The sequence below is a fragment of the Hyposmocoma kahamanoa genome, unplaced genomic scaffold, assembly GCF_003589595.1.
Source record: "Hyposmocoma kahamanoa isolate Upper Pololo Valley unplaced genomic scaffold, ASM358959v1 62, whole genome shotgun sequence".
NCBI classification, from domain to species: Eukaryota; Metazoa; Arthropoda; class Insecta; order Lepidoptera; family Cosmopterigidae; genus Hyposmocoma; species Hyposmocoma kahamanoa.
This window is the reverse complement of record NW_020653850.1, coordinates 19244925-19257711: the sequence shown is the minus strand read 5'-3', so window position 1 is coordinate 19257711 and position 12787 is coordinate 19244925. Positions and strand designations below refer to the sequence as shown.

The 12787-nt window shown below is 36.9% G+C and overlaps 1 protein-coding gene across 1 annotated transcript; it reads left to right on the top strand.

Moving 5' to 3' along the window:
* Positions 1–9909: 9909 nt before the first annotated feature.
* Positions 9910–11734, top strand: LOC113229504 (octopamine receptor). Its single transcript, XM_026463112.1, has one exon. It carries the CDS (start codon positions 9985–9987, stop codon positions 11416–11418), a length of 1434 nt encoding a protein of 477 aa, XP_026318897.1. The 5' UTR covers positions 9910–9984; the 3' UTR covers positions 11419–11734.
* Positions 11735–12787: the final 1053 nt, after the last annotated feature.

Sequence of the window (12787 nt, the reverse complement as noted above, 5' to 3'; positions counted from 1 at the left end):
AGGTCGGTAGTCAGCTTTCTAAATCTTTCTTTATCCAGAGCTAGCCTGAACAATTGTTGCACGGTCTTGATGCCGGTTCACTCCCTGATGTTACGAAGCCATGACATTTTCCTTCTTTCAACCTTTCGCTTCCCAGTTACTTTGCTTATAATTATGGTGTGTAATATATGGTATCTGTCATATCGCAGTACATTATTCCTATAGGCAACCTTCCGCTGCTTGACAGTGTGTACTAGCATGTTCTTCTTCCCCATACTTTGATGGACCTCGACATTCGTGACCCTGTCCGTCCAACTGATGCAGAGTATTCGATAATAGTACCACGCGTCAAGTTCCTTCCTGAGGTCTTCTTTTATGGTCCATGATTCACATCCATTAAGAACGACTAGCCAGATGTAGCACCGCAAGAGCCTATTGCGGAGTTTTATAGACAGCTGTCGGCCCTTAATACTTTCGCTCTAGCGTATCGCTTTCCCAGGCGTCTGTTAGCCACGATCCAAGATCTGGCTCTCTCTGACTCTCCAGATTGTTGGTTTCAACCAGTATCCTCGACTGAGGTTTGGGTCTACACGTGACACCCATGTATTTAGTCTTGGATACATTCATGTTGAGTCCCACTTTTGTGCTGCTTTCGTATACTCGGGAGAGAATGTCTTGGGGGCCTTCTTGAATGAAAACTGTGAAGCCAATGACGTCAACGTACCATAGGTTGCTAACCATCTCACCGTTACAGATACGTTATGGTCTTACCTACAGATATTTTAGTAAAAGTAGAGCTCCTTGTGAAAGAGTTCGTCCAGGGTATCATTGCCACTCACCTATTTCTGCTGCCAAGGAGTATTGTGGTCCTAAACCGCCGAAAGGGTAATGTCAGCATGATTATGTTCCAGTTTTGAAGGGCAAGGGTGCTGGTGAAATTACAGGCACATGGGACTTATGAACTCATGTCTCAGGGTGACGGGAGCAGTGGTAGTGCCACTCAGATCTTTGCAATTTAAAGCTCTGAGTGGCATTGATACTGTTATGGACAGACGTGTAGCTTACCATCAGGCGCATGACTTGTTCGTTCCGTCACTTGATGTTATAAAAAAATATAGCACTAAATTTGAATGCAATATTCTCATTATAATATATACTGGGCATTTATGGGATTCTAGGAATAATGTTGTCTCGGTCAGAATCAGTTCACATACTATATACATTTTAATGTACACCGAGCCTTGTTATTATTTGCTCCATTATTACTCTTACAGTTTTTTTTCTAAGACATAAACAAGCATTTAACCATAATCTTACGAGATTGTAGTCGAGAATTGCCCCAAAAAAGGCTCAAGTTAATATCCACAGTCTTATGAGTAATGTTATTTATAAATAATGTCAGTTTTCCTGATAGTGTCTGGGAAGGCTTTATATTGCAACTATACGTTAACTATAATATATCCTTAGGCGATTATCACACTGCCTCGCACCACGCAGCGGAGTGCGCGAGACGAGGGATCATGTGCCACGCACTCCCGCGCGGAGACGCGTTGTCAGTGCGTTGTACAGCGCGTATTTTTTATACAAATAATAATAGTAATATACATAATTATGTTTCATGTAGTTTGTGTTATTTTTAAGATTTGTATGTGATAAAAGCACTTTTGACCCTGTCAAAATAATTCACTGTAATATTAAAAACAGCATTTTGAGAATAAGAATTTTCGGTTTTTTGTAATTCTTCAAGTTGATGAGATAAAAAGATACATTTAACTTACTTTGTACATAAGATATTAAAGAATTGTAGCCAGCTAAACTTTTTAGGAGAGTGATTTATGGATAGTAGCAGTAGAGCTCCTTATGAATGTGTTCGTCCAGGCCACCTTACCTATTTCTGCCGCCAAGCAGTAATGCTCATATTATTGCGTTCTGGCTTTGAAGAGCAAGGGTGCTGGTGGTGGTGGCAGTGGGACACTCACTTACTCAGATCTTTGCGATTTAAAGCTCTGAGTGGCACTGCAACTGTTATGGACAAGCGTATCGTTTGCAACCAGGTGCACGACTTCTACGTTCTGTCTCTCGGAATCATAAAAAAATATCTACAAACGGAATCTGTCGATAACTTTTTCATGCATAAATAGACTGTTATAAAAAACAATATATACATAATTTGTTTCTTAAAGGGAAATGTGTCTTTTAAACTTTGAAATAACTTTTTGTTTTTAAACAAAAATATCAATAAATAAGTGATAAGTTTACTTGACAGATATAATTTTCAAGAAAGAATATGCTGTAGTACGTTTCATAAAAAACTACTATAATTATTACTAAAAAAATCTAAACTAGAATTTCTCAAAATCTCCAGTAATGAACACCTAAAATCCAAATTAGTGTCGATTACAGGTTAGTTAATTATAAATAACCTGTAATCGACACTCACCAATAATGAACTCCCAGTAATTGACCTTACCTATCAAAAACGTGTTACTATGATAGAAATTTTTATCCTAAATGTTAATAGAAATGAATTAAAAAAAAAAGATGTCGAACACTGCTGCTTGTTTGTCAGTCACTGGCGCCACCACCTTAGTACCGTATTATTTTTATGACTTTAATGTGATAAAGTGGTCATTATCGGACTAGTGTTCACTACCTAATTTCCGTGGCAATTTTTATTTTTTATATATTCAAGTATATTATTGTCTAATTATTAAATAATATTTCACGACACAATAATCGAATCATCAATAATATTGCACGATAAAAAATTGAATACTTATATAATAAAAATTGCCACGGAAATTAGGTAGTGAACACAAGTTTGAGAATGACCGAAAGGCACTATTGATGGATGATCACATATGGCTTCTAATAAAGCCGAGGATACGAATTACATTTAGGAAAATAAGCAGTTTATATCGACAAACTAATCAATTTGTTTTACCTTGATAATATCCAATAGATTGATATTCTAATGAAATAACAGAACAATACACTTGGGTCTTGCGATGTTTAGGTTTGGTTTGGTAGGTATGAAACAAACATATCGTCACGCCTGTCTTCCACTAGGGGCTGGCATGCTATGGCACTTTACCCACTGCGTTCCTGAAATACCTTTCGCGGATTCCTTCACACATATCAGTATTTTCATATACCCCCGTTTATTCTTGGTATTTATTTTTCTTCTTATAGGATAGATGGCATGCAATATAAATTACTGTGGCTCAGAAGCAATTGCTGCTACGCGACTCACTATTAGTGGACGCCATGCTGAAGTGTAAGACATGTTTGCCATCCAAAAGGATTTGCCAATCGGCGTAACATTCTCGCCGATTGTTGGATAAGGCAGACGTACAGAAGACATGAATAGTACGCTGTTGCAAGAAGGCTCCTTTCGTGCATCCCTAGTATTACGACGTATGTTTTGTGCGAGACAATTGGCACGACCATAACGTATGAAGCAAGAATGGCAGACTGAACTAAAGTTTGCGGAACTCCGCGAACTGTTGGCACACGTGCGACACAAACTAAGCACTTCTAGTGTATTTATTGTTCTGTGCATGGGAACCAGTGCTATGCAAGGCGAGCGCATCGCGAGACTATGCGAATGTATGCGTGCGTACACAGCACGCGGCGTCGGTGGGTGCGCACACATACAAGCTGCGCGCTGCTACTTTTGTATAGAGTTACCATATTTGTCTTATTAGACTATGGTGTGTGTGTAGTTGACTGAGCAAAAGTTATTTAGATTAAATCGGATGCATTTCATGAAACAATTTCTAATTCCATTAAAATACTTGGCAATCTGTTAAACTACTTCTCATTACATAAAACTATTTCTATTCCCGTAATGGTCGCATCCAGTGAGAAATTTTATTATACAGCGCTACGCTAGTGTGACACTTAATTATTGGAGAGTAGTTATTACTAATTTTAATTTGAGCTGTGTGTTGAGCTATTTAACATAAATGACAGCTAAGTAATTTTCTTTAAGTTTATCGGCTATTTTTAACCGACTTCAAACAGAGGAGGAGGTTCTTAATTCGATTGTATGCTTTTTTTGCATGTATGTTACGCGATTTCTCGGGTATTAGTGGACCGATTTTAATGATTCTTTTTTTGTTGGAAACAGGGTACCTTCATAGTGGTCCCATTTAATTTTGAAGAAAATCATCCACCTCGAAGGGTGGCTGTTCACGCATGAAGATTCATTTTTATAAATAGCGCCTAAATTTTATTATAAGGAGCAATTATTTTAATGGTTGATTTTGCTATTCTCCAATTCAAGGCGTTTTTCTCTCTCAAAATACTTTAAGTAGTGAGAACCGATTTTTATTACCTCCTGTGTCAAGTCCCGTATATTGGAGAACTAGGGGATGAATCCGGGCGTGCGCACTTTCCAGTAACCGATTTCAATATAACTTGGTAATTATATGTAATTCCACGTACATTTGAGGTCGATTTTTTTAGTACTCTGTACTGAGATTATGTGTTATGAGTTTATCGTGTATCAAATCAAATATTTAGATTTAGTTTTTAAGCAATGTTTAAAGTATTACGCGTCGTTGTCATACGTCGTCATAGAAATACATACGAGGTATTTATTCACTATAGTGATGTATTTCTAATTTTTCAGGACAAAGGCAAATGTTCGGGACTCCTTTTAGTTTTAGTTTGAACTAGTGTCCTTTTTATTTTTTAACCGACTTCAAAAAAGGAGGAAGTTTTGAATTCGACTGTATGTTTTTTTTTGTATGTATGTTACGCGATAACTCCGGTATTTGTGAACCAATTTTCATGATTCTTTTTTTGTTGGAAAGGGGGTAATTCTATAGTCCCATTTTATTTTGAAGAAAATCAACCACCTCAAAGGGTGGCTGTTTACGCATGAAGATTCATTTTTATAAATAGCGCCTGACTTTAATTTAGGAGCCATTACTTTTAGCAATTATTTAGTTGATTTTGCTATTTCTCCAATTCAAGGCGTTTTTCTCTCGATATACTTTGAGTAGTGTCGTAGTGAGAACCTATTTTTATTATCTCCAGTATCAAGTCCTGTATAGTGGTGAACTAGGGGATATTTCAATGAAACTTAGCAAATAGATGTAATTCCACGTACTTTTGAGGTCGGTTTTTTTAGTACTCTGTACTGAGATTATTATCCTTCTTGTTTTGTTTCATTGTGTTTTTTCGTTTCTTTAAGAGAGTAGATATTATTATATTTTTATTTAAATAAATATAAATATCGCTATTTAAGCAACCAAGCCCTTTTCTAATGATTTAAATATAACCCAATCAACAAAAATGTGATATAAAATTAGTAAACACAATAATGTTTGTAGTAAGAATTTTAATTTCTTAAATTATATATGCTATATTGGTATATTACTTTAATAATACAATTAATCAAGATTTTTTTCATATTAAGTGACGGGACGAACAAGTTGTGCGCCTGGTGTTAAGCGACACACCTGTTCATAGCAGTCGCAGTGCAACTTTTATGTCACCCACAGACATAAGTTGACAAGTCTAAGTCTAATGTGCCTGTAATTGGAGCGAGGCTATAAGCCATTGCAGTGTCTTTAGACATTTCTAAAGCTTTTGCCAAACAAGCTTTCCTCTTATGGGCTTTCCACTGACCTTTGCAATTGGATCTCGAATTTTTTGAGGGAACGTTCGATTCGAGTGGTCTTAGAAGGCTACTCTTCCGAACATCGGGCGATATAATTCCTCAGGGTTCCTTCCGTACTGTCCGCAACTCTCTTTCTGCTGTATATCAATGATATGTTGATTCCAGTTGCCTTTGGGTATACTGCTGATAGCACAGTTGTGGACAGGTATTTGACCAATGCAAGGGTCAGTGGAGAAGAAATCCAGTCTTGTCGGGAGTCCATGGTTAGTTGTTTGAATTTGACACTTAACGGTGACTCCGATTGGGGTGACGCCAATCTTGTCTAATTTGACGCTACCAAAACGCAAACGTGTCTATTCTCCACAAAACGGAGTCCCTTTGACCTGACTTCGACTTTTCGTGATATATCCATACCGATATCCGACCGTCTCCATCTACTTGAAGTGGCCCTGTAATTCAATCTGAACTTCGGCAGATACATTGAATTCATGGCCAAAAATGCAGTCAAGAAGCTTGGCATCCTTCACACCAGGACAGTTGTTTCAGCTGTACCAAATACAAATCTGATCGCGTATAGAGTACTGCTGCCACTTATGGGATGACGACAATCGTGACAGGAGGCTTATAGGTGACTCGGGTTTAGTAGACGCGAAGCTGCACAGCCGTCTGTCGTAAACTTGCCTGTTCATCGGTATTCTACAAGATACATCACGAAGAGTGTGCGATGGAATTGCATGATTTGATTCCGCCTTCCCCTTTCCACCATCGGGGGACTAGACGTGGGCTGGGGTTTCCTGAGATCCCTATGTTGTGGATATTCCCGGATTCGCACGAAGCGTGTCGCTTCCGCATTTACATGGCAAGCGGCTAGGGAGTGGAATTCCCTGACTGTGGACTTAACTGACTTAACTTGGATCTCTTCAAGATGATAGTGAATAGGCATTACATAGGCGAGATGCTACATCGTCGACCTCATCATTACTTTCCGTCAGGTAAGATGGAGGTCAAATGCACACTTATTTTTATGTAAAAAAAAATAAATTCACCAGCACCTTTACCTTTTAAAAACTTATTTTATGAAAAGAGTTAGCTATAACTGAAGTTAGTAATTGTTCACTACAGCGTTCAGTGACACTGCGATGACGAGCTTCATAAGTCTCAAGTGTGACTCAAGACCGTCTCGGAATTCAATATACAGATACCTAGACGTAAGAGTAGCAAATTGTAGGAATGTTTGGACACTATGTCCTGTCAATTCCGAATCCGAGAAATGAGGGTCACAGGGATCATTTTGTCTCTAGGTGTACATGCGATATTCATATTTTTTCGAATTCAAAAGACATCGGAAGAGGGTACGAGTTCTCTAGATTTGTATAGTCTCGGATTTGGATCTAATAGGATGCGATCGGATGTGCTGCGTAAACGCGCTTAGAATAGTCATTTTAAGTTTATGTGTGCAATCATCCTTTATAGTAACTAAGGTTAATAAATATACGTACAGTTGGTATAATATATAGTATAAGTGGTTTCTCTGTGTTTCAGCGACAACTAACTGTGTTCCAGCAGGTAAAAAGATGTACATTCATTTTCTTATCTGTCTTGGGATAAACAGGGAAATAACTCTAAGGCACCACGTGAAATTGTTTTCTTATAAAATACATTCCCTTACGTATATGTTTCTGCAAGAAACATTTGCGATTATATTACTTTTTTTCGAATTCTTATTGTAGAAATAATTTAAGTTATATAGGTAAATAGCGTATATTTGTTAAGGTATCTTTCATATCGTACGTAGGTATGTAATGTAAATTGAAATATGATTTTAGCTAAATTAAAAAATAGGGTAGTTGGAATTAAGTATTTTTGTAACTATAGTTGAGAATAGAGTGGTTTGCATTAATGTTAGACAACAGTTTGACAGCTAATAATGGTATTAGCCAATGAGATGGCTCAATCAGCCGTGGCTGTGAGACCTGTTTGACGTTGTTTGTTCGAAAAAAAAAAACGATTTAGATTAAAAAATATATTTTATTTATTTTCAATATGTAAGTGGGAGGTGAAGAACTTTAAAAGTCTATACGACCTCAAATGGGTCTAGTTGATTCCGCATATCATGAAAGTATCGAATCAATCAGTTTAGAAAATATATATAGTAAAATTGACGATAATATACTGATTAGTACGAGTATATGGTGTGAAAACAAGATTCCTAAAAATTTTTACGATGGAAAAAAAAAACACATACTTACCTCGAAATTGTACAAGAAAACCGCGGTATTCAATTGGTACTTTACATTTACAAATATTTATTTATATCAACTGAACTAAATAGAACACGGTTAGTTTTTTTTTTTTTTTTTTTTATATATATATAATAGACACACGCTTGGCCACAATCTCACCTGATGTTAAGCGACGATGTGACCGACGATGGGACGCGTTTGCCTAAAAAATGCCTATTCACTCTAGCCTTGAATAGCCCCAAATTGTACTTTTCGAGGAATACAGAGACGGTAGAGCATTCCATTCGTTTGCCGTACGCATCAGAAAGGAGGAAGCAAAGCGCTTAGTGCGAATAGGTGGAATATCAACGTATTTATAATAGTATACGATATACATTTTTCAAATGGATTTTCTTTCGTATGTAAATAAAATAATTCTGATATAAAGCCAGTATCCCCGTCCCTCGATTAAAGCAAAATGAACCGTATTAGTACGGGAAAAAATTACATTCAAGCTGAAGTAGGAGATAGGAGCTTGAGTGCCAAACATTGACTTACAAATAAATGGACGACGGGTCTAATACAAAAACCACGAAAAAAATGTCCCAAGTCAACCTATTTAAACGTAGTGACATGTAAAGGAATATGAAAAAGCTAAAACGTTGAATTCAAATTGTAATGTCATCGCAGCACTGTCTAATTTTGCTTGCTTCGCTGTCAGAATAAACAAACGAAGACTAAAGCGTGAATGACGCTCTGTATACGATTTTAACGCCCTATAAGTTCGGACACTTTTTAGCGCGGACCCGACGTCCATATAATTGTAAGTCATGGTGCCAAATAGTAATTTATACTACATAGCATTTTCAAGAGAATGAGGCTCTTAATTGAGCATTTAAAATCAATCTTAAGGTAAAATAAAATATGTTAAATAAAAAACAAACCACGATAGAACTTAAGTCTTTTACCATTGCGTGATTTTTAGCATTCCAAAGCAATGTTTGTTACAACATTTAAATTCCAAAGCATGAACTTAAGGTCCTTTATCTCTCACCTACAGATATATACACACTTAACAAGGCCATAGTCACACTAGTTCCACTTATTGTAACTAATACTACCTCTTATAGAAGGTAATGAGTTATTCTTATAGTAACCAATATACTTCTATACTGTTGCAAAGGAATATGATAATATCTACTATTTTTACGTCTAGGCTAGTATCTCTTCTATACTATCTTTTATATTACGATTATCATATTGGTATTGTTTGCTTATTTTTTTTTGGAATAACGATCACAACCGATACTAGCAAGATGTTATTGGCTTATACACGATTATATAGTTAAAAACTGAGATTGCTGTTGAACCTAGGCTTTAAACAACAACGAAGTAAATGCTTTGGTGTATCATAAAAAAAGGCTCAAAATACCATTCAAACTATCAAATCACACGATCGACAATATACGGGCAGTCAAAATCCTATTTGACAAACTACCAAAAATAGTGTTAAGAAATGTTATTGCTTTTGACCAAAGCTATTACCGCATATATAACTATTCAGGCGAACGCCATTTGCGACAAACCGTCGTCGCATTATTCAAACCAAGGCAATGTATTCTACCCCCTTGTCACGATCACACTCGAATTTGTATTTTATTAAAACCTTCAAGAGCGGTTGTTATATACAGATACAATATTCTCTTTAATAAAATGTATAAAAAAATAATTATATCCCGCAATTGTACCTAGTACGAATTTGCAAAGTTTCCTTTCACTTGTTTTTCTTTTCATTGACTCTAATGAATATTTTTTATTGTTACAGATTCGACTACACTTCAAAAAATGATAATGATGTATAAATGGGAGCTCCTACAATGGATTACCAAAAGGTGATTTATTTAGAATGTAAACAACATTTCTTCAACAAGATACTGTCAATGTGTCTCCATTATACATCATAGAGATATTTATTTTCGTTACAGAAAAACGGCGTATAAAATGATATATTCTGCAGAAATTACATTTACGACCCAAACGAAGAAATATTATCGCCGTCTGCTCTCTAAATGCTCCGAAATAAAGTTCTTTACAAATATCATTTGTGCGAAAAATGCTACATGAAATGTAGCAAAAGATAACTAATGCAAGATGGGCCAAACCTTCACACACGATAATGATACCCTTACAAATTATTCTTACACCTATGATGTGGTCAGGGACGAAAAGGACGTCTGCGCTGTCGCCGACGACCCGAAATACCCAAGCAGCGTAGGAATAACTCTCGCGGTACCAGAATGGGAGGCCATCTGCACCGCGATAGTCCTGACCCTTATCATTATATCGACGATTGTAGGAAATATTCTAGTAATCCTAAGCGTTTTCACGTACAAACCACTACGAATCGTTCAGAATTTCTTTATTGTCTCGCTCGCTGTAGCCGACCTAACCGTAGCAATATTGGTCTTGCCTCTGAACGTGGCTTACTCGATTCTAGGCCAATGGGTTTTCGGAATTTATGTCTGCAAAATGTGGTTAACGTGTGACATAATGTGTTGCACGTCATCCATTCTGAATCTGTGCGCAATTGCGCTGGATCGATATTGGGCCATTACTGATCCTATAAATTACGCACAAAAGCGGACACTCGAGAGAGTACTTCTAATGATTGGAATAGTATGGGCCCTCTCCCTTATTATCAGTTCTCCACCGCTTCTCGGTTGGAACGATTGGCCCGAAGTATTTCTGCCCGACACTCCATGCCGCCTCACGTCCCAACCAGGCTTTGTCGTATTTTCTGCTTCGGGGTCATTTTACATTCCGCTAGTCATAATGACTGTAGTTTACTTTGAAATTTACTTGGCAACAAAGAAAAGACTCAGAGATCGTGCTAAAGCAACTAAAATCAGTACGATCTCTAGTGGTCAAAACCGTTATACGACAAAAGAGAGCGATCAGCAAGATCAGGATTCAGTGAGTTCTGAAACCAATCACAACGAGCACCAAGGAGTAACTCGGCTAGTTTCTGACGAGAAAAGGAAAAAGTCAAAGATGTCGACGAAGAAGTCAACACCAAAGAAAAAGCCAAAGAAGCGTTATTGGAGCAAAGATGACAAGACTCAAAATAAATTGATTATTCCGATTTTGTCCAATGAAAACTCTGTGACTGATATTGCAGACAATATTGATAAGGCGACATCTTCGGAGAGTAACTCCAAAGAAACACAAGATGAAGTGGAGGTTGCGGAAGAGATTACGGTAAAACCACAGAATCGTCCCAAGCCGTGTCAACAGAGCGCTGTATACCAGTTTATTGAAGAAAAACAAAGAATATCTCTTACTCGCGAGCGGCGAGCGGCGAGGACTTTAGGAATAATAATGGGCGTCTTTGTAGTTTGCTGGCTCCCATTCTTTGTTATATACCTCGTGATCCCGTTCTGCGCAAGCTGTTGTCTATCCAATAAGTTCATAAACTTCATAACATGGCTCGGTTACATAAACTCGGCTTTGAATCCTTTGATATACACAATTTTCAATATGGATTTTAGAAGAGCTTTTAAGAAATTACTATGTATAAAACAATAAGGAAACTTAGTTTGTGCCAAATTGTAAATAATGTAGCGTTATTTATTACGCTTAAAAAGTTATAGAAGCCGCTGGGTTGCTCAAATTGAAAAGTTTGTATCATTCGTCTTAGTTGTAGAAGTTATATATAATAAAGTATAATATAATGTTGTCATTTTTGCAAATTCTCTGCATAGTGTTAGGTGAGTGATTTTGATGGTTATGCTGTGTACAAATTAATTAATCACCATTTGAAGTTTTGTAGAAAGTTTTATGTATACATAAGGTGTATGGTACATGATATTTGTGCATGGCACAGTAGTTAGCGATTATACGCATCTGTATATATTTCTTGAAGTATTAAATTAAATACCGAATTAAAATAACGAACATAATATCAACGAATATGGTATTCTTTTTAAATTGTACATGTATATTACATATCTCGTGTCGTTGTATATTATAAGTATTTGTATAAAGTAGGTATGATTACTGTTCATATTTCAAATTGAAGTAATGCTTTGTTTATAACAGCACAGTTAGATTTCGGTTTGTAATTAGTAGCTTTAAATTGTTCTAAGATTATATCCCTTTTAAATTCATTCGAGCCCTTATTTAAAAGGGATATTATATGACGTTTTTAGTTGTTCAGTATTTAATAAAACTTATGTAAAATTTATGTTGTTTTTTGTGAAATGCCCTTCGATTCGAAACATTGAACATTGTTTTAATTTAAAAAAAACTTGGGTTGATTTTATGAAAGGAACGTACGCAAGACATTGTTAAAACGCCATTTTGAAAATAAAGTCAAATTCTTTATCTTAACGTATCGATGGCATAAACTATAATAAAGGGCTTTACACAGACACCCCTTCGCGCGTGGTACAGCAATCGTGCGCCCGTATAAAGATGTTGGAAGGAAAAGGGAAAGACAGCGCGATTGCCCTCGTAAGTCGTGCACGCAATCGTGCTTTCCAAGGTTGTATTTTTACGGATGCTCTTTCGTTGTAACATAAACGAACACGAACCGTCGCGCGCAAAAGAAAGTTAGCTTAAAAAACTACAAATAGGTAATCGTGCACGATTGCGAGTGCAGGCTTTCCCGCGCACAATCCTATACGCTCCTGATTACGCGCGATAGCGTGAATGTGTAAAGGGGGCTAATGCTTGCCATCGTGAATTTGCCAATCGGCGCATGCGTTGCAACGAAATTAGGTATTAACTAAACTAACAGATAATTCACGTATTAAAGTCCAATTTTTATCGACATATTTCGAACTAGTCTGTGGTCCTTAATTATAACCTTTCGCGGCGGCGATTCGACTTAATCTGCGCGCCAGAACCCTGACGATACGAGTGCAGGCGCAAGCGGCGGCAAGAAACTACTCTC

Bases quoted from the DNA above. Each gene is read 5' to 3' on its own strand.
- LOC113229504 (XM_026463112.1), top strand. From the start codon at position 9,985: ATGGGCCAAACCTTCACACACGATAATGATACCCTTACAAATTATTCT.